At 41.6% G+C, this 17,886-nt stretch overlaps 1 protein-coding gene across 3 annotated transcripts in view; it reads right to left on the bottom strand.

Annotated features, from left to right (window-relative positions):
- Positions 1-993: 993 nt before the first annotated feature.
- LOC140370139 (protein unc-79 homolog) overlaps positions 994-17,886 on the bottom strand; it is a 56,064-nt gene continuing 39,171 nt past the window's right edge. For all 3 annotated transcript variants that reach the window (XM_072457124.1, XM_072457125.1, XM_072457126.1), the window contains 20 exons: positions 15,987-17,192; positions 15,820-15,921; positions 14,246-14,362; positions 13,424-13,526; positions 13,200-13,340; positions 13,015-13,053; positions 12,124-12,236; positions 11,945-12,030; positions 11,430-11,603; positions 11,142-11,210; positions 10,948-11,058; positions 7,165-7,269; positions 5,535-5,612; positions 5,337-5,426; positions 3,910-4,085; positions 3,166-3,349; positions 2,604-2,807; positions 2,361-2,438; positions 2,214-2,255; positions 994-1,465 (listed from right to left, as the gene is read on the bottom strand). In XM_072457124.1, coding sequence (XP_072313225.1) covers positions 1,277-1,465; positions 2,214-2,255; positions 2,361-2,438; positions 2,604-2,807; positions 3,166-3,349; positions 3,910-4,085; positions 5,337-5,426; positions 5,535-5,612; positions 7,165-7,269; positions 10,948-11,058; positions 11,142-11,210; positions 11,430-11,603; positions 11,945-12,030; positions 12,124-12,236; positions 13,015-13,053; positions 13,200-13,340; positions 13,424-13,526; positions 14,246-14,362; positions 15,820-15,921; positions 15,987-17,192 — 3,407 coding nt within the window. In that variant the 3' untranslated portion in view covers positions 994-1,276. The remainder of the gene's footprint in view (positions 1,466-2,213; positions 2,256-2,360; positions 2,439-2,603; positions 2,808-3,165; positions 3,350-3,909; positions 4,086-5,336; positions 5,427-5,534; positions 5,613-7,164; positions 7,270-10,947; positions 11,059-11,141; positions 11,211-11,429; positions 11,604-11,944; positions 12,031-12,123; positions 12,237-13,014; positions 13,054-13,199; positions 13,341-13,423; positions 13,527-14,245; positions 14,363-15,819; positions 15,922-15,986; positions 17,193-17,886) is intronic.

Raw genomic sequence — 17,886 nt, forward strand, 5'->3', positions numbered from 1 at the left:
GACTTGATTAGGTGCGCGCTGGCCTAAGCACGTAGACACCTGCAGGAGAGGAGCACAGCAGGGGTGGACGGGGGCCTCTTTGATGACAGGGATGGAGAGGCAGGAGAAGGTCCACTACATCATGAATCAGCGCTGGGGGTCAGTCAGGAGTGCGTGGCTTTTGTCTGTGCGGAATTATTAGTCACATTGTGCGATATCACCAAACTAGTGAGTCACCCGAGTCGCAACATGTGCCCTCATTTACATGCAGTGACAAAACGCAAACAAGCAAAAGTCCTCATTGGATTTTCTCAGGCATTAAGCCAATTCTCCCCTAAGCATCGTTGTATATTATAGTTTGATAATATGATTTTTGCAGATCAGAACAAAGATTAATGTGCAGTGTGCCTTTGGAGTCCTGCTGTCATGTCATCTGTTATTCTGAGACGAGGGCCCAGTGGTAATGCGGTTAGACCTTACAACAATGCTTAATCACAACAAACCGCATTAGGCCATAGGTAATTGTTTTTGCGTGGTATATGCACGGGCCAATCTGTTCCTCTCACTGCCAATGGGGAGCGTGATGGAGCGGCGGAGAGAGCGGGGGTTTTGCCACTTTGAGAGAGGGGCGAGGAGGGAGGGGGATCCGCCGAAATAGTCTTGTTTACCTCCAATGTCTGGCTCCACCTTATCGAGTTACAAAGCTGCTGCTGCTACTGGGATTGGCTTGTGATCGATGTGTGCTGTGATGGCGAGAGGCAGCTTAACTGACAGCCTGACAAAGATCACAGACGGGAGCGGGCTAATGCATGTCCTGTCATTTTCCCGGAGACACCTGAGCTTCAGGTTCTAGTCAATAACAGTAAACAAGGCGGGCAATTGTATCACTCTGCCATCTACATTATGGTAAATTGGCCATTTCCCTTATCAGCCAGCTTTTCAAAGTGCCCCAAATGTCACATTACAATTCTGAACGAGGAATCTATTTTTATGGAATGACAGCGTGACTGAACATTTATCAAAAATCGTTCTTTTATTATTCAGCTGCGAACAAACAACTTATAAAGTCATGTCATATCAATGAGTATTTTATCTCTCTTATTATTTCATACTTTATAAACATGGTATTACCACTTCCATATTTGAAAATAGCAGTTGCTCACTGTACAAAAAGAACACAATACTGAAAAGCTGCAATCGCTTCCAAAAGCAGTCTATTCATTTGCAGAAGTCCTTTTTGGTTTGAGTTGAGGCAGAGCGGAGAAGTGCCCTGACCCACCCTGGACAAAGCAGCAGGTCACATGGGGTAGAACTGCGAGGCCGCCTCCGAGGACTGGATCTCTATCTGCGCCATTTTGAACTGTGTGCACTGCAGCCATTTGCGGAGCGCGGCCGGGGGAGTACCTGCCGCCTGGCCCTGGAGACACTGGTGGTTCACCCGGTTCTGGATGGCCTGGAGTCGCAGACGCAGCCCCGCAGACAGATGCTGCAGACAGAGAAATGAGGATCACACTTCAATTTTATGGATCACAACTGTATCCTTGAGTATACAAAACTATTATTCATCTAGTGTCGAAAATGATCCTTTATCAATAATGTTTTCTCTTTTCTTATTAAAGCCTTTTGTAGATTATCCAGGTTTAGTTTGGCAGAGCGAGTGCAACATACTTAAGAACAGATTTTCATTCACTTTTTATTTGTTTGTTTTACACTATTTTTTGACACAATCCAGAGACAAATGTGGGTTATGTTCATAAAATCTCTAAATGTTTTAATTGTGTATTTGCTTTAGCTTATAAACAGGAGATAATTCATGTTATAGTGTGTTAAAGGCGACATCATATGCTTTTTTTTAGACAAATAGTATTGAACTATAACATAAGTGTACCATAGTTTTACATTTTGTTCATTGTAAACTGCAATATTGATCCAACATGGCTTCATAATAACATTTCACCGTAACATCATTTACATGTTTTTATTTTAGAACTCTACCTGCATAACTTGATCTGATTTTTAAAAAATATTGTGTGGGTGGATAGGGGGCAGGTGAAAATTATCAAAATACAACTTTTAATAAACAAATGAAGGAAAAACTGTTGTTACAAGGTTAAAAGCTCATTAAAGTAAATAAATGTTGCTTTTCTGTCTCTGGATCTGTGCATCTTTGACGATTTGTAATTGGTTTAAATAATAATGGTAATCACAATTGAAGTGGTTCTTACAAAACTCACCTTAAGGTTGGACTGAATCATTGGCAACCACATCGGGATGAGCTGTGAGGAGAAATGCATAACGATGAAGGCTGGTTAGTCAAAAACATATTGGTAAGGAAGTTAAAGTATTGCATAAGTATTGACTAAACACGTTTCAAAAAATACCTTGACAAATATAGTTGAGTTGCACTCCTGTAAGGCCTCCATCAAACTAATAACATGAAGACACACCATCTCCACCATCTGAATAAAAAACAGACAACATTACGGAGGCGATAGGTTGCATCATCTCCCCCGCGAAATACATCTGACTCCTCCTCGTATTTCACATTCAATAAACGAAATGCTGAACTCCTTTGCCTTATCCCTGCCCCACAGCCGAATGGAGACGAGGCAGGCGGCACTCACCACTTTGTTATGGGCCATGAGCTGCAGGATGCTGGGGGTGACGCGGCTCCAGAACTCCAGGCCGGTGAGGATGGCCGTGGACGAGAACTCGGTCTGGTTCTGGTTCTGCAGCGACGGGGAAGCGGCCGCCTGTTCACAGTAGATGGTCCAGAGCTGGGCGAACATGAAGGCGTGGAAGAGCGAGCACATGTGCAGCACCGACGTCTACGGACACAGGAAAGACATAGGTTTGTTTAATTTCATATTCGAAAAGTCTGGCTCAAACAATGACCTGACGGTGTTGGTTAGTCCACACTTTGACTAGTATGTGAAAGGATTGACGATTAGTATACATTTTTATTTGTACTGTGTCAAAATTGTGTTTTAAAATGTATTAAAATATTGTTCAAGGGGATGTATCACGCGAAATCAACTTTAATTTCAATAAACAGGAAGTCAATAAGCCCAATCTCTCGTGGTTTCATTTAGCGTTCAATATAGTTACTGCTGAATATATTAGTTCTCATGTGGGGTAGCCCTACTCCAGAGCCCATAAAAGCGATGTGCGGGGCAGTGGCCGGACCTTGGACTGTTCTGGAAAGCCGATGAGGATGACGATAAGATGGTCTGCGATGTGGGAGCCGGCGTCCAGGGGGATGGGCATGCAGGAGGTGGAGCCCTGATGCAGGGCACAGTGGGTCAGCGCGCCCAGGAGCAGCCAGGACAGCTGACGGATGTGGGACACGCACTCGATGAATTCTTTCGGCCTGCAAACACAAAACACTTCAGTTATCCTCGGACGATCTGCATCTCAAAGTCAAACGAGCTCCATGTGATTGGCCTCTGGTGCAGACCTGGACAAACAAAGATGTGGACATGAATATTAACGGGCCATCTCAAAGTTAAAGGTGTTGTTTTCCCGCATGTTCACGCGTTTTGGACTAGTTTTGAACGGCATTTTATTACACCTTTCAATTTAAAAACTGTACTATAAATATATGCAAAATGGGTTAATGAGCTCTAATTTCTGGGCATTAGAATGATTCCCAGCAGTGGGTGCAAGGACATCTGCTGCAGCACTCATCTTCAATTACAAAACAACTTAATAATTCAACAATATGAAAATTGCATTGCACAAAAGAACCCTGCTGTTTTAGATAAATGAATTAGTTCTGCCTAAAATTAATCCACATCCACTCTGAGAATAGCTATGACTTTCTGTACCTATGATCCCAGCCACACCACAGTCACTGACAGACAGACTCCCAGCGTAACCATAATAGAACTTTAAATGCTCTAAACATCCATCAGAGTGCCATTAGCTTACCCCTGCTGCATGGTGGAGGGAGGGTGGTAGAGCCAGGGCAGGTAGCGCAGCACGGCCTTGTTGTCGCGGTGATTGCCCTTGCTGATCTCCATAGCAGCCACTTGAGCCAATCCCACCTTCAGGTTTCCCCCAAAGGTGTCCTCGTGCAGCGGCTGACAGCAGGCTTTCATGTGGCTCTGAATAATGGAGGAGAGAGACCATGAGGAGGCTAGACAGAAATGATTACATTATTACCTCTAGAGCCATTTTATTCATTCAAATGGTCCAAATAAGTCACATTTTAATATTAATCTTTGTTTGAGAAATAGACCGGCAATTAGTTTACTAATTGTTGTCAAACAGATTTCTTTACTTGTTTTGGTTTCGAGACTGTATTCCAAGCAATAGCAGGTTGATTAATGTGGCTGGTTACGACAGGTAGAGGATCTGGCATCTTAAATAATTACCATGCAATGTGATGAAAAATTTAGCAGTCTAATGAAAAAAAAATATATATATAGATTTATCTGCTTGTGGAGAAAGAAAGTCACTAAAACATACATAAAATAATAAGGCTGAGCTAAATAATATGTCTGTTTGCCGTAACCCGGCTGACCCGGTATGAAACTAGCCGACTGAAAAAAATGTGTCTGCATTTTGTAGAAAAACGTCAAAATCTTTTATTTTTCTATTATTTCGCCGACTCACCGACCGGTCTTTCCTAATCCGCCGTGTCGAATATTTTTATCATGCTGGTAAACCTACATTTCATCCCAAAAGGACTGATAACGCATTGCGCAACGCAAGTGCGTTTTCATTTTCGGTCCTCCACATGCTTCTGTAACCACGTTTGGTGGCAGATATGAGCAGCTGGGCGTCTTTAAGTGTCCTTTAGTAGTTTGGGGGAATACTTGGCCCATATTACTTGTTTTCGTGCTCACACACAACCCTTATTTTGGTCACAGTGTTTAACTCGACATCTCCGCAGCATCTTTGGTTTGTTCTGTGGCGCGGAGCAAAGCTGAACCGCTCTCCACCGCTTCGCGCTCGTAAATGTTAGCCACTGACGCTGAGTGATTTGTGCTCGTCCGTATGAAGATGAATGGATTTTATGTGTAAATGTAACCGTGTGATATCAGCGCTGCTCCTGTACCTTCCTCCTGCAGGTAAAGCCCTGCACAATCTAAAAGAACAGGTTTGCTTAACGCAAATGAATCTGTGATTACTGATGCTTTGATTAATCGCATCAGTTATCACGTTAACTTTGACAGCCTTAATATATAAAATATAAAAAAAATATATTTAAAAAACATATTATTATTATTTATCTGATGTTTTAAAATATCAGTCAAATAAACTCAAGTTAAGTTGAGTAATTCTAGACTATATAAGTAAAAATAAATAAATAAATGAATGTCCTCTTTTGCAGTGTAAAGAAGCGGCCGCACCTTGAGCTTGGTGAGCGTGTGCATATCTGCGATGAAGTCCAGCAGCTCACTGATGTACTGCCTCATGCACTCCATGGCTGCTGTGGTGCACTGGAGAAGACAAAAACAGTTCCTCAGGCAGGACACAGTGGGGGCCATCTTTGTTTCCCGCTGTTTTATGAGGCGGATGATAATAAGATGCAAACAGTAAAGTCTTACCCCCGGCAGTGTGAGGATCATGTGCTTCTGGATGATGGTGGATTCAGCTAGTCTTGTACCGATATCTGCGCAGACAAACTGACAACAGCCACGAGCAGAGGGTAAGTGAGGTGACTGTCTACGCGAGACACCAGAGCTGACACACTGGTTACTGTGCGTCGTGCTCAAATCGTAACAGGGACAAATGTGATGCCACATTAGGAGACAAATATTTTAAAAACACAATATGGTACAATTTTACAACTACATTTTATCTACTTTACATAATTAGCCTTAGTAAAACATGAACATGAACTTAATTAAGGGTTTAGGGTTAGCATTTAGGAGTTAATCTTTGTTCAAGCTTTATTAAAGGCGGTATGGACGATTTTTCGGCGATTTAAGAACGCAGGCGGAAGTGCACATGCGCACTCCCCCGTGCGGACTGATACAACACACACGTGCGTTTGTTTATTAGCGCAACGGAGCGCATCGCATCTCTCGTCTCCCGTAGATTTCTGTCCATTTCTGCGTCAGCTCGAACTGTCTTTCTCCGTCTTCATTTTGCCCCGTACACTGAGGGAACTATATTATGATAGATCCATGCGCTTTAGGCACGCCGAAACGTGGGGACGAGCCTGACGCGGCTGTAGGTGAGCGATAGGTGCGTTTTATGATTGATACGTGGCAGGACAAATGATTTATCCACGCCACGAGGAAATATGATACAACATTTGCTGAAAAAAATCGTCCATACCACCTTTAAGGCTATCAAAAGTATAGTTAAGGCTATTAAAAGTATAGTTGTTATTTAGTGTTATCCTGAATATTTTAGTAGTTTTAGAATACCAAATGTATATACTATTTGCCATGTTAAATGAGTAAATCCACCAGGTTTAGTAACCCTAAGAAGCCTGGCCAGCAAGATGAACCAGCCAGATACATTCTTGTGATATTTGTGAGCTCACAAATCTGGCCCGGCTCCTGCTGTTGCAATTGGGACCGGGCCCCCAGTGGTGCGGAGACTGGACCAATCACAGAGCAGCATTGTGATTTGGGCAAAAGCCAAAGGTGCAGCGCCCAAACAAACCGAAACAAACATGGCAACAACGCTTCACCCAATCAGCTTAAAATATTGAACATAGAAATCTGTTCAGGAATGGCATCCAGTTTAAAGCTTTCCCACAACTTTGTGAAGCACCAGCATGATACACAGGAAGTACTAAGTCTATCTGAACTGTAAAGTTTAGATATACTTTATTAGTCCCTCATGAGGGAACATCAAGCTCTGCATTTGACCCATCCTTCAGTGCCGCTGGGGCAAGCTGTCAAGAGCAGTGAGCAGCTCAGGGACCATCTCCAGATCTTGAGCTCCGCTTGGTCAGGACTACTGCATGTTTTTTTTTTTTTTTCAGCCCTAGACTCATGTGCCACTCATGTGACTCATGTATATGTAACTCTTATAATTACCATCCAAAAGAAATGGGCCAACTAGAGATTTTATTTAGCTGTTGGCGTCTGGTTATACACATTTGTGTCAAACATCTCTATAACTGTATTGTTCAAATCATTAGACACAAATATGAATATTATATGCTGTATGTGAATATACATGTGGGTCGATTTAACCAAGCATGAAAAGACCATGTACCTGGACCAGCAGTAGCAGGTTAGTGTCAGGCAGGGGGGACTTGAACTTGAGTGCCTGCAGAAGCTCCATCACCACAATTCGGGACATGTAGAACTTGTCCCTCTCCTGGACGGGACGAGACAGAGCAAAAGTTACTGATGCTCAAACGCTCAAAGTCAATTGTCTGAATAGAAGGGGGGAGACGGGAGAGAGGCAGAAGAGGCAGGCGGACGGGGGAGTAGATTTAGGCCAGTCCACGTCTCAGGCGAGTCCAGGGCGAGTTCCAGGCTGTCTGACTGCCTCCTGCCTCCCTCAGGACACGCTGAACTCTTTGTTCATGCCGTCCACATAAACGCGAGCTGCCTGTTTACACCAGTCATCCACGTGATACTCTTTAGAGAATAGCGTAATGTATTGAATAGCGTAATGTAGAATCATTACAAATTATTCAGTTAAAGGTGTGCTGTGTAACTTTCTGGGTGGGAGGTACTTGTCTCCATGGAGATATTATTGATTTCCCTGGAAGTTTCCACAGTATGACACAAAAATATATCCATCTTGTATTTTCAATTACAATGTACCTTGACAAATACCTTGAAAAACATGTATTCTTACAGTGAATGAGCTGTAAACTGGGGAACATTCTAAATAAAGCAATAACCTCTCCATGGAGACAAGCAGAATGCCAACCTTCCACCAGAAAAGTTACGTAGTGCACATTAAAATCCTATTAACACTGTACAATGCATCATCAACCCATGCTCATTATGTTTTTTTGTCTTAAAATGGTACTAAATATACCAAATATGAGAAAAAGCAGTAATTTAAAATGTTGAATATTTTGCTACACATTTGTCTTATTGTTTAAAATATTTAAATAAAGAGAAAATGCATTTTTTTCATGTTAACTTAACAATTTTGTGATTAGCTGCAATATACATAAACACACTTGGTTTACAACAACACTTGAGACTACTTAACAAAACTGTCTAGTCACTTTTAACGTTATGTTGTACCTCACCTAAAGTGCCCCTCTGTTCAAACACCTTCATTAGACTCATTCTGATCGTTCTACTTTCCTTCACAACACAACGTTTTAGCCGCTTCACTCCAGTCCATGCGCCCTCTGCTGGCATTTTGCACACACCAACATAAAAGACTAAACTTGTTTTCCATTCCATTGTTTCTCACTATTCTTAGAAAACTCACTGTGCTTCAGTTGTGTTTAGGGGTCCTGCACAAAAGGACTGCAGAACACACGGACATTCCTGGCTGTGCGTTTCACGTGCACATGTGTGTGTCACTTTATAATGAAAACTTAATGGAGCATGGAGCTTTAGTAAATAGAAAATCCTGACCTATTCTTAAGCTGAAGGCCACTGGCGCCCTTGGCTAGTGTTTAGCGTTTGTGATAAATGGTCTATCGGATAGAACAAAAAAAACGAACTACTTTGCACAACAGGAAAATATACCCACTGGCAAGCAAAGTTACGAGTCAGGTCTGTGGAGGCGCAAACAGTCAGACTTTTCACACTTTTTGGGGCAATTACATGAAATAAATGCTTTTATTTGTGTCTAAAAGTTGGATGGCGTGGCTTTAATAATCTGATTGAATAATTCCACTTTTTGAACTAATAATAAACTTGCACTGAACTTTGTGCCTGTTTTCGTTTCATGTGAATTGCTCATAAACAGGTCACCAAATTTGTAACTATCAAATAATGCCACTTCTTTAGAAAGTTGGACGGTCCGACTTTAATATTCTGATTGAAACATTTTAATCTTGCGCTGAACGTTGTGTCTGTTTTTGTTTCGTGTGGACAGGCCCAGTAATTACAAAGTTATAAAATCATAAACCAGTTGTAAAAAATCTTCAATCTGACAGTTAAAACAGCAATTCATTGACAGTCCAGAATGTTGTTATGTCACGTGAACCTAACCTATTCTACCCACAACAAACCAACTAAACCAGTCCCCAAAAGCAATTGCTCAAAGTGTCCCTTGCTTTAAAAAAAAAAAAAAAATAACAGATATCAAACTACGCGAAATTAAGTGTAGAAAATCAATATTGCAGGAGACATAAAGCATGGCGCGTTGACAGTGGTGGAGGACTTAGTATCCATCTGGCCCGGCGGCGGGGACAGGACTGGCTCCATCTTTGTCCCAAAATACACCATACATTCTGGCCCCGAGCTCACTAGATAGTCATGTTAATCAATAGGGCCTGATTGCCTCCTGAATCATCAGCGACACACGGCCACATATCTGGTCTGCGCTCGGGCCGTGGCACCAGGTGAGACACTTAGAGAGATGACATAACGGCTGGAGTGGGACCTGAGCATTTGACCCTCTCTTTATCACATTAAAAGGCTACGTAACGACACAATGAAGCTGTTAAAAGACTTGTTTTGCGGATAATTAAGGGTTCATAAAATATTGTTAAAGATTTTTGTGTTGGTATTTTATGTTATAACATAAAGGAGACGTACAGCTTTGATGTATTTCTATTTCTACTATTCTAAGTATTAAACATATGTAGATCTTTAGTTTACATTTTGTTCATTCTAACCTATAAAACTGATTGATTAAAATTGCCTCACCTCTTCATTTCACCATAACAAGCAGTGTTTGTTTTTTTTAGTTAGTTTTTTTAACTATGTGATAAAATAATCAAAACTAAGTACATGGAAGTGGGTGAGGATAGGGGGTAGGTGAAAACAGGAATTTTCTGAGCACTCGAAAACACTGTCGAACAAACTTACTGAAGTATATTTTGCCCCTTCATGTATTATAATTTGTCTTTAATGGAGAACCATCACTCACTTATGAACTGAACAAAATATAAACACAATACTTTTCTTCTTGCTCCCACTTTTCATGAGCTGAACTCAAAGATATGAAACATTTTCTATAAATTTGCAAATCTGTAAAATCTGTTTCACAAAGCAATTATTCTGACAGGTGAGGCAACTCAAGATGTTGATGAGAGGCATGAATATTGCACAGGTGTGCCTTAGGCTGGCCACAATAAAATGCCACTCTGAAATGAGCAATTTTACTTTATTGGATGGCAGTATCTGGTGTGATACTTAGCAAAAACAAAAACAAAAGTGTTACATTTATATTTTTGTTCACCGGATCACATTTTGTGTAAACCACAATATTGATCCAGAACAGATCGATTGACTTCTTGTTCTAAACAGATTTCTGTCTGCTGTCAGTTTCATTTACAGTTTGGATACGTTACATTTGTATTTTCCGAACACTCAAATGCAGAAAGATGCAGGAATACTCAAACATGTTTGAATCAATACAAATACAACTAACAGCTCACTAATGATGGTTCAAAATGGTTAAAACAACATGGTTAAATGTTCTCTAAAAGTCAGTTTTGCATGACATATCTTCTTTAAAATATAATGTATGAAGAGCAAATAAAAGTAATTAATTCAACTATGATTTTCATACATTCAAAACTCCAATAGAAAAGCACTGTCCCTGTGCTGGTTCACTGAGGAGGGATGTGGTTGAAAAAAGACTGAAACAATTGCTTCAAGCGTCAAAGTAGGATTTAAAATTGTATTGTAATGATCAGTATGAGTTTGGTGAAGGTGAAAGGACTTTAAAACCACAGAGGAGCAGGGTTGAGGTTTTTTAGCTCTTGGGGAAATGGCCAAAATATACAAGAGTACTCAAGAGTGAAACAAAACACTACAACTGATATGTTTTTGAATATAAAACAACATTTTATCACATTGAAAAGCTAAAACGTCAAGTCTAGCGGAATACAGGGTTTTGATTTACCTTATTAAAGGTTTTGTAGCACAGGCCGCACAGCTCGACCAGGTAGGACAGACTGAACATGCCATACTGGATCACAAAGCTCACCAGCTTGGAGAAGGGCTCCAGGAGGCTCTGTGTGCAGACAGAAAACAACCATTAGATGCTAGCAGCTGGGAGTCGGATGGATCAATATTGAAAATGAACTCTCCACGTACCCTGGTCGCATTTGTGGTTGGAATTTTCAGAAGACAAATGATAATCCGCAAACTGGAGTCCATGGGGCACTGGGAAAACAGAAAACACAGAAAAGCGCAACGATATGAGCCGCGAATTGATGAGAACGCCAACATAACCACCGAGGTCAATCCCAATAGAGTCAAATCAATGAAGTGGGTTTTGTCTCCAGCTCAAAAAGGACACTGCTGGACGCCTTTTCCTGGCGCTATAATAATCACATTAAAGCAAATCGAAGCATGACCGAGTCACACTGGGTCTGCGTCTACCTTGAGAGGAAGAACAGAGGGCAGTTTGGTGAGGAAAGTCTGAAACTGGTTGCAGATGGTGGTCCACAGGTTGCTAGGGGAGTCCATGGGGAGCGCCTCCATGAAGGTGGCGATGTTTTCGAGACAGTGCAGCATGGTGCCCCCTGCTGGTAGACTCTTCTTGTTGTTTAAACCCTGGAGGGCACAGAGACAACACCATCACAAAGTTATATAAGGAGATTCTATACGAGACATTTCCATTTAACTGATCGCTCAACACGGATCAATCACTTAGCTCGTGAGGAGAGCAGTAGGCCGCGGCGTTAGCGATCGCTAAGACTCACGGATCAGTGGGTTGTTAACTGTGTCGTTTGATTTGAGTTAACATTAGCAGTCATTTGGCTCAGTGGTAGTCGGAGATGGGCAGGTTTTCATTTTGCCTGGAACTGGTTTGTTGCGGGTGCTACTTGAAGCAAGCGCTGCAGAGCCGGCTTTGACCACAGCTCCACCTGCTGGTGAGAGATGTGAAAACCCACCTCGAGCAGCATGTTGAGAGCAGCCACAGAGCTCAAGTCGTTGAAATCTATAAGTGAGGAGGCAAGGGTTCTAAGGAAACTTCCATCTGGGAAAAACAAACGCATGAAATGATAAGTAAAGACAACGAATGAAAAGTACAATATGTGTGGTGTTTTTTTGTTTTTTTTTGTAACACCACCTTTAATGTTGCTTTGGAAAAGTTGAGGTAAGATGCCATTTGGGGCCAGCTGGTGGAACATGCAGCGTAGAAACTGCTTAGCCACGCCCGCTACATTTCCTGGGATCAACATACTAAAAAGAGAAAAACAATCAATATAACACAGATAAATAGAAAAGTAGACACTCATTTCTATTATTAGTGCTTCATAACGACAACATACTACATTGATTAATTAATATTTGTTATTTATGCACGTCTAAATGGATATTCTCTGGACCAAATTAGATCAATTAAAGAGATACTAGTGTTTTGGGTACTGACAAATCATAATCATGACTTGACCCTTGAAGTATATATTTATTACCGCTGCACACTAACAATAGTAATTCAACAAAATGTTTATAATCCTTTAGCAAAAGAAAATTACAATTGTGTCAACTGAACAAAAGTTTTAAGAGTGAATATATCTTAGTACTCATCCAATTAGTTTCTTCAGTTCAGTTCTTCAGTCATTTTAGTTTAACACTTACACATGAAAAAATATTACCCGAAAACTCTACGTTTGGTATAACTTCACAATAACTACACTTTTAAAGCTGAGGTACCCAACTTTTTTTGTTTGTAAATGAGTAAAGTTTGTGTTTTCCCCCAAAAAGTATATCGTAAAATCACTACATTGTAATAAAATGAGATAGCTGTGCGCTGTCTGTGGCTAATAATCAAGTATTGCATTTCTCATCAACCTGGAAGTAAGAGCCGAAAGCAGCGATCTGATTGGCTGCAGGTGAGTGGTCCACCTGAGTTTGAAAGAAGCCTGAATCAAAACTATTTGTTAATTCCGAATTGAGTCTTTATTCGTGCTTTATTAAGTGTAATTAGCATAAAGTGTTACCCTACTTTCTTTCATACCTTTCTGCTTGTCCTGAAAAATTGGCGCTGGAGGCTAACCTGAAACGAGCAAAAGCAGCGAGTTACATTCGAGCCTGAATAATTCATGAGTCGGGGAGAGCGAGTTATGAAACTTCATTCACACTCGAGTGCCGTGAGGGTGTAGGCTGCCGCTGCCTCTGCGAGCGGCAGGGTCAGAACCGTACCTGCCCACGGACTGCATAATGTCCAGCAGCATGGGAGCGGCCAGATCCGGACTGAGGTGGATGAACATGGACAGCACCACCACCGCCAGGCCCAGGGTTTCTTCGTCGTACTCCTCCAAGACGGCAGCGCAGTCGCGACACCTGCAAGAAAACAGAATAACAAACCAAATCTGTCACTCTCGGGCCGCGGGGGGAGGCTGCGAGCTCACGGCTGATTCATTCACCTGTCAGACATGGTGGTGGGCTGCTCGTCGATGAACTCCTCCGGTGCCGGGACGAACATACTGACGGTGCTGGGGGCGGAGAGCAGGCTGGTTTTGGTAGGGCCTGTGGCAAAAATGAAAATAGATGAGATGAAATGCGCCCTTGCTGGTGCTGAAATGCACATCTGTATTATACGTGTTATTCTACTTGCACTTGAAATGAGAAAAAGCATTTAAAAACTAGTATGAAGTGTTTGTTTTAAAGGTGCACTGTGTATGTTTGCTGGTGGGGTTTCTGCTTCATGCTTGTCTCCATGGAGATGTTGTTGCTGTGCCTGGAATTTTCCACAGTATGGCATTCAATTATCAGGTGGAGCCAACTGAATTAATGCGAAAATAGATAAGTTGAATGCCTTACTGTAACATTTATGGCAAAGCAAACACATCTACACATACAGCTTTAACATAGTATTAAAAATAATCTAAAATGGATAAGATTATTTTGTTTTATTAGTTACTACATTGTAAAAATATAGGAAAATAAAGGAAATAAAGGAAAAACGTTATAATTTAATTGCACTGAAATATTGCTTCGTGAATAGTAAATTAAATGTGAGTGAATAAATCTAAACTAATTATTGGGTTTAAGCATCCTTTTTATAGGAGATATTTTGAGGACTGTAACTCATTCAAAGATTGTGTTGTGAATTGTTCATTACTATGGCAACGGAGCTAGATTTCCATCACTCTGAAGCCTACTAAACCTCAAAAATGAGTGTTCTGAACTGTGAGGTGAACAATATGTTCTTTTTTGCAGTGCAGTGTCGGGGGCCCTTGATGCACCTGTGTCCCATGTGCTGATGTTGTGTGGGGCGCTGGACTGATGCTCCAGCTGCCTCTTCATCAGCTGGCTCATGGTCAGAGCTCCCAGAGAGCCTCTCTTCACCGCCCGGTACTGAGCTGGAGGTCACACACAGAGACAATGCAGCCGCTGACAGTGGCACAGTAAAAGTACAGGACGTATGGGAAGTACTGTAGGACACCGCAGTGGAAAAGATGTCCTTGGGACGTATACTGCGTGAGTGAAGTTATATAATGTCAACACATGGGTGTTGAATCTATTTCAGATCAATGTCCAGTGGCTTTGAAAGAAAGTGGCTAGTTTTAAGGTAGTATTTTTTAGTATCCAGGATTAGTCATGGTTTAGACCTGGTTTAGTCCTGTTGTAGACCTGATTAAAACCTGGTTTGATTCTAGTTCAGTCCTGGTTTAATTGTTTGTTTAGGCCTGGTTTGGACCTGGAACAGTCCAACCTGGTTTACTTATAGTTTAGTCCTGGTTTAACCTGGTGTAGTCCTAGTTTACTTATAGTTTAGTCATAGTTCAGTCCTGGTTATAACTGGTGTAGTCCTGGTTTAGTCCTAGTTTAGGTCTTGTTTATACCTGGTTGATCCTGGTTTAGTCCTGGTTTAGTCCTGGTTTAGTCCTTGTTTAGTCCTTGTTTACTTAGTTTATTCCTGGTTTATACCTGGTGTAGTCCTGGTTTAGTCCTAGTTTAGGTCTTGTTTATACCTGGTTGATCCTGGTTTAGTCCTGGTTTAGTCCTGGTTTAGTCCTTGTTTACTCAGTTTATTCCTGGTTTATACCTGGTGTAGTCCTGGTTTAGTCCTAGTTTAGGTCTGGTTTATACCTGGTTGATCCTGGTTTAGTCCTGGTTTAGTCCTGGTTTAGTCCTGGTTTAGTCCTGGTTTAGTCCTTGTTTACTCAGTTTATTCCTGGTTTATACCTGGTGTAGTCCTGGTCTAGTCCTAGTTTAGGTCTTGTTTAGGTCTTGTTTATGCCTGGTTGATCCTGGTTTAGTCCTGGTTTAGTCCTGTTTAGTCCTGTTTAGTCCTGTTTAGTCCTGGTTTAGTCCTGGTTTAGTCCTGGTTTAGTCCTTGTTTACTTTTAGTTTATTCCTGGTTTATACTTGGTGTAGTCCTGGTTTAGACTTTGTTTAGGACTAGTTTAGACCTGGTTTTATCCTAGTTAAGTCCCAGTTTAGTCCTGGTTCACAGCTCTTTTCAGTGTCCATGTTCTAGTCTTGTATTATAGTAGGCCGTTCCCTTCTTACTTCACTAAAGGCCCATGGGTTTGTTCTACTTTATACTTGTGGTTATTTTCCTTAACTTCTTATTGATTTCTGACTGAATTACTTACATTCAGTTCCAGGAAAATATATTACTCTCCGCCCACTTCAATTACTGTGGTTATAAAAATCTATTGGATTGTTAAGTATATTATGCTGACATTAATCATTGTAGTCATGATTTGTTTTTGTGGCGTCAGAGCAAAAACTGTAACAGAATTTTGTTTTTTTAACACATAGTCGCAAATATAAAAGTAATAGAAATAGTAATTCAATATTTGTTCCTTACTTGACACAGAAGACCGATGACTTGTTTCAGGTAAAGCCGCCTCCAGAGTTGGTGCTGAAGCTGATTCTCTGGGTTTTTCCAACGTGGAGAGAATTTTGTGATCTAAAAAAACAACATGATTGGACAATGATGTTTTCTGTGTTATTTCTTTACACAACAAAACTCACCTGCTTCGACTATAGTCTCCGTGCCCAGTTTGTCGAACGTGTTGAAAGAAATATCCAAATACTCTCGTTGAATGGCACTGACCGCTATCTTTCTCTGTTTACGCTGCCTGGGCACGATCTGAATTTTGAACTCCGACTCCTCCAATTCTTCTGCGTTTTTGGGTTTGGGATCACTGTCTGCTTCGTCCCCCATATCTTCATCCTCTTCGTCATCACCATCCTCTTCCTCCTCGTTGTTGTTACTTTTGTCCTTTTCTGGTGAGGAGGGCAACTCCGTTTTATCTTCTGGAATGTCCAAGAAAACTGTCCTAGCTGACGTCCCGGATCCTTCGTAAGTGTCGTCTAGAGAGTTGTCTGGAACGTGCGGCGTTTTCCGGAGCAAATCTCGTTTTTGCTTAAGCGTCAGGTGGCTTTCGTGGGAGACATTTTCGATGGAGGTGCTTGGTGTCATTTTGTCCGCTTTCTTTTCAACATCCCTTTTCTCAGATTGTTCTTCTCCGTTTTTATCGATGGAGTGGTCTTCTGCGCTCACTTGCACCAGCGGGGAAAGTCTTAAAGTGTTGCTGCTTGCTGGTGAGGTAGACATTATGGGGCTGCCAATCAGTTTGGACGCTATTAGGGCGTTGAGATCGAATTCCTCGTCGCTTTCTACGATCCTCAAAGGTGGCAGCGGTTCGAACACTAAAGAATCAGTGTCGGACATGGAGAGCAGCGAGTGCTTCTCTGGGATCGAAGTGCAATCGGAGGAGAGATCGATCAGGTCCTGGTCCTCTTTCTCTTGCGCTGAATCGCTCGGGGAATCCGGATCTTGCGTGTCCTCGAATGTCTCCATGCAACTGAGACGCACCTCTGGGATAACCGGTTTGGAGATGTCAGAGTGGCCTCCTCGTGACCCCCTCCTGTCCGCTAAATCTACCGCCCGGACGGAGGAGCCATCCGAAGATCCTTTGCCGTGATGTCTGCCGTGGGAGGAGGAGAACGGGGGGAGGAGAGCGGGTGGTGCCTGCAAGTCGCAGCGGTCGATGCAAGATTTTCTGCGGTGTTCGTCTAAGTTGAAGAGAATGGAGTCTGTGTTGGAAATGTCCAGAGACTTCTGCTTGTGCATGGCCTGGAGGCGCTTCTTGCGGGTGCTCTCCTCCCGGACACAGTGCAGGATGCTGTCGTGGAGCGCGCTGGTTTCACGGTACTCGGACAGCTCGATTTCACCTGAAAGAAAAATGTCAAGGTCTTGCATTATTATTCATATTTTTGCATTGTTTTAATAAAATAGTATTGAATAAAAACAAACATGAAAAACACAATTTGTCTATTTTCAAATTCAGTGCAAAAGTAGCCTTTCCATTTAGTAAATGTCCAATATTCCACAGGTATCCATCTATCATTTCCATCGTTGCAGTTTTACGTCCACACTATCTTGACATCTTTTATGCTTCTGATAAGAATCTAGTGGTCACTAAACATCCTATTTTACATGTTAAACCCAATAAATGACACAAATATCATGATACAAACACATTGTATTATTTAATATGGGGATTAGCTTCACAATTTATTTGTATGTGATGGAACAACATTTGATTTGACGTAATGCTGAGTAGCATAGGCTAGTAGAAACTTTTTCGTCTATGAGTGGAGTGGACCTGCATGTATCCATGGAGATTGTCAAGTTTTAAACCATTTTGTAGAACATCTCCATGGAGAACAGAAGACTTGGACCCTCCACCTAAAAAATGTACATAATTCCCCTTTAAAAAGTCTAACTGCTGTTGTGTATTCATTTTTATGGCCTTGTGGATGGTGTGCAAAATAAGAATATTATATTGTCTATATTGAGAAAAACAGTAGCAAACCAGCAAAAAGTAGATAAAGAGTATAGTGCACTTTACAGTCCATTGACTTT

The sequence above is a fragment of the Eucyclogobius newberryi genome, unplaced genomic scaffold (assembly GCF_026437365.1).
Source record: "Eucyclogobius newberryi isolate DKJ021-1_F unplaced genomic scaffold, fEucNew1.0.hap1 SCAF_21, whole genome shotgun sequence".
Lineage (NCBI taxonomy): Eukaryota > Metazoa > Chordata > Actinopteri > Gobiiformes > Gobiidae > Eucyclogobius > Eucyclogobius newberryi.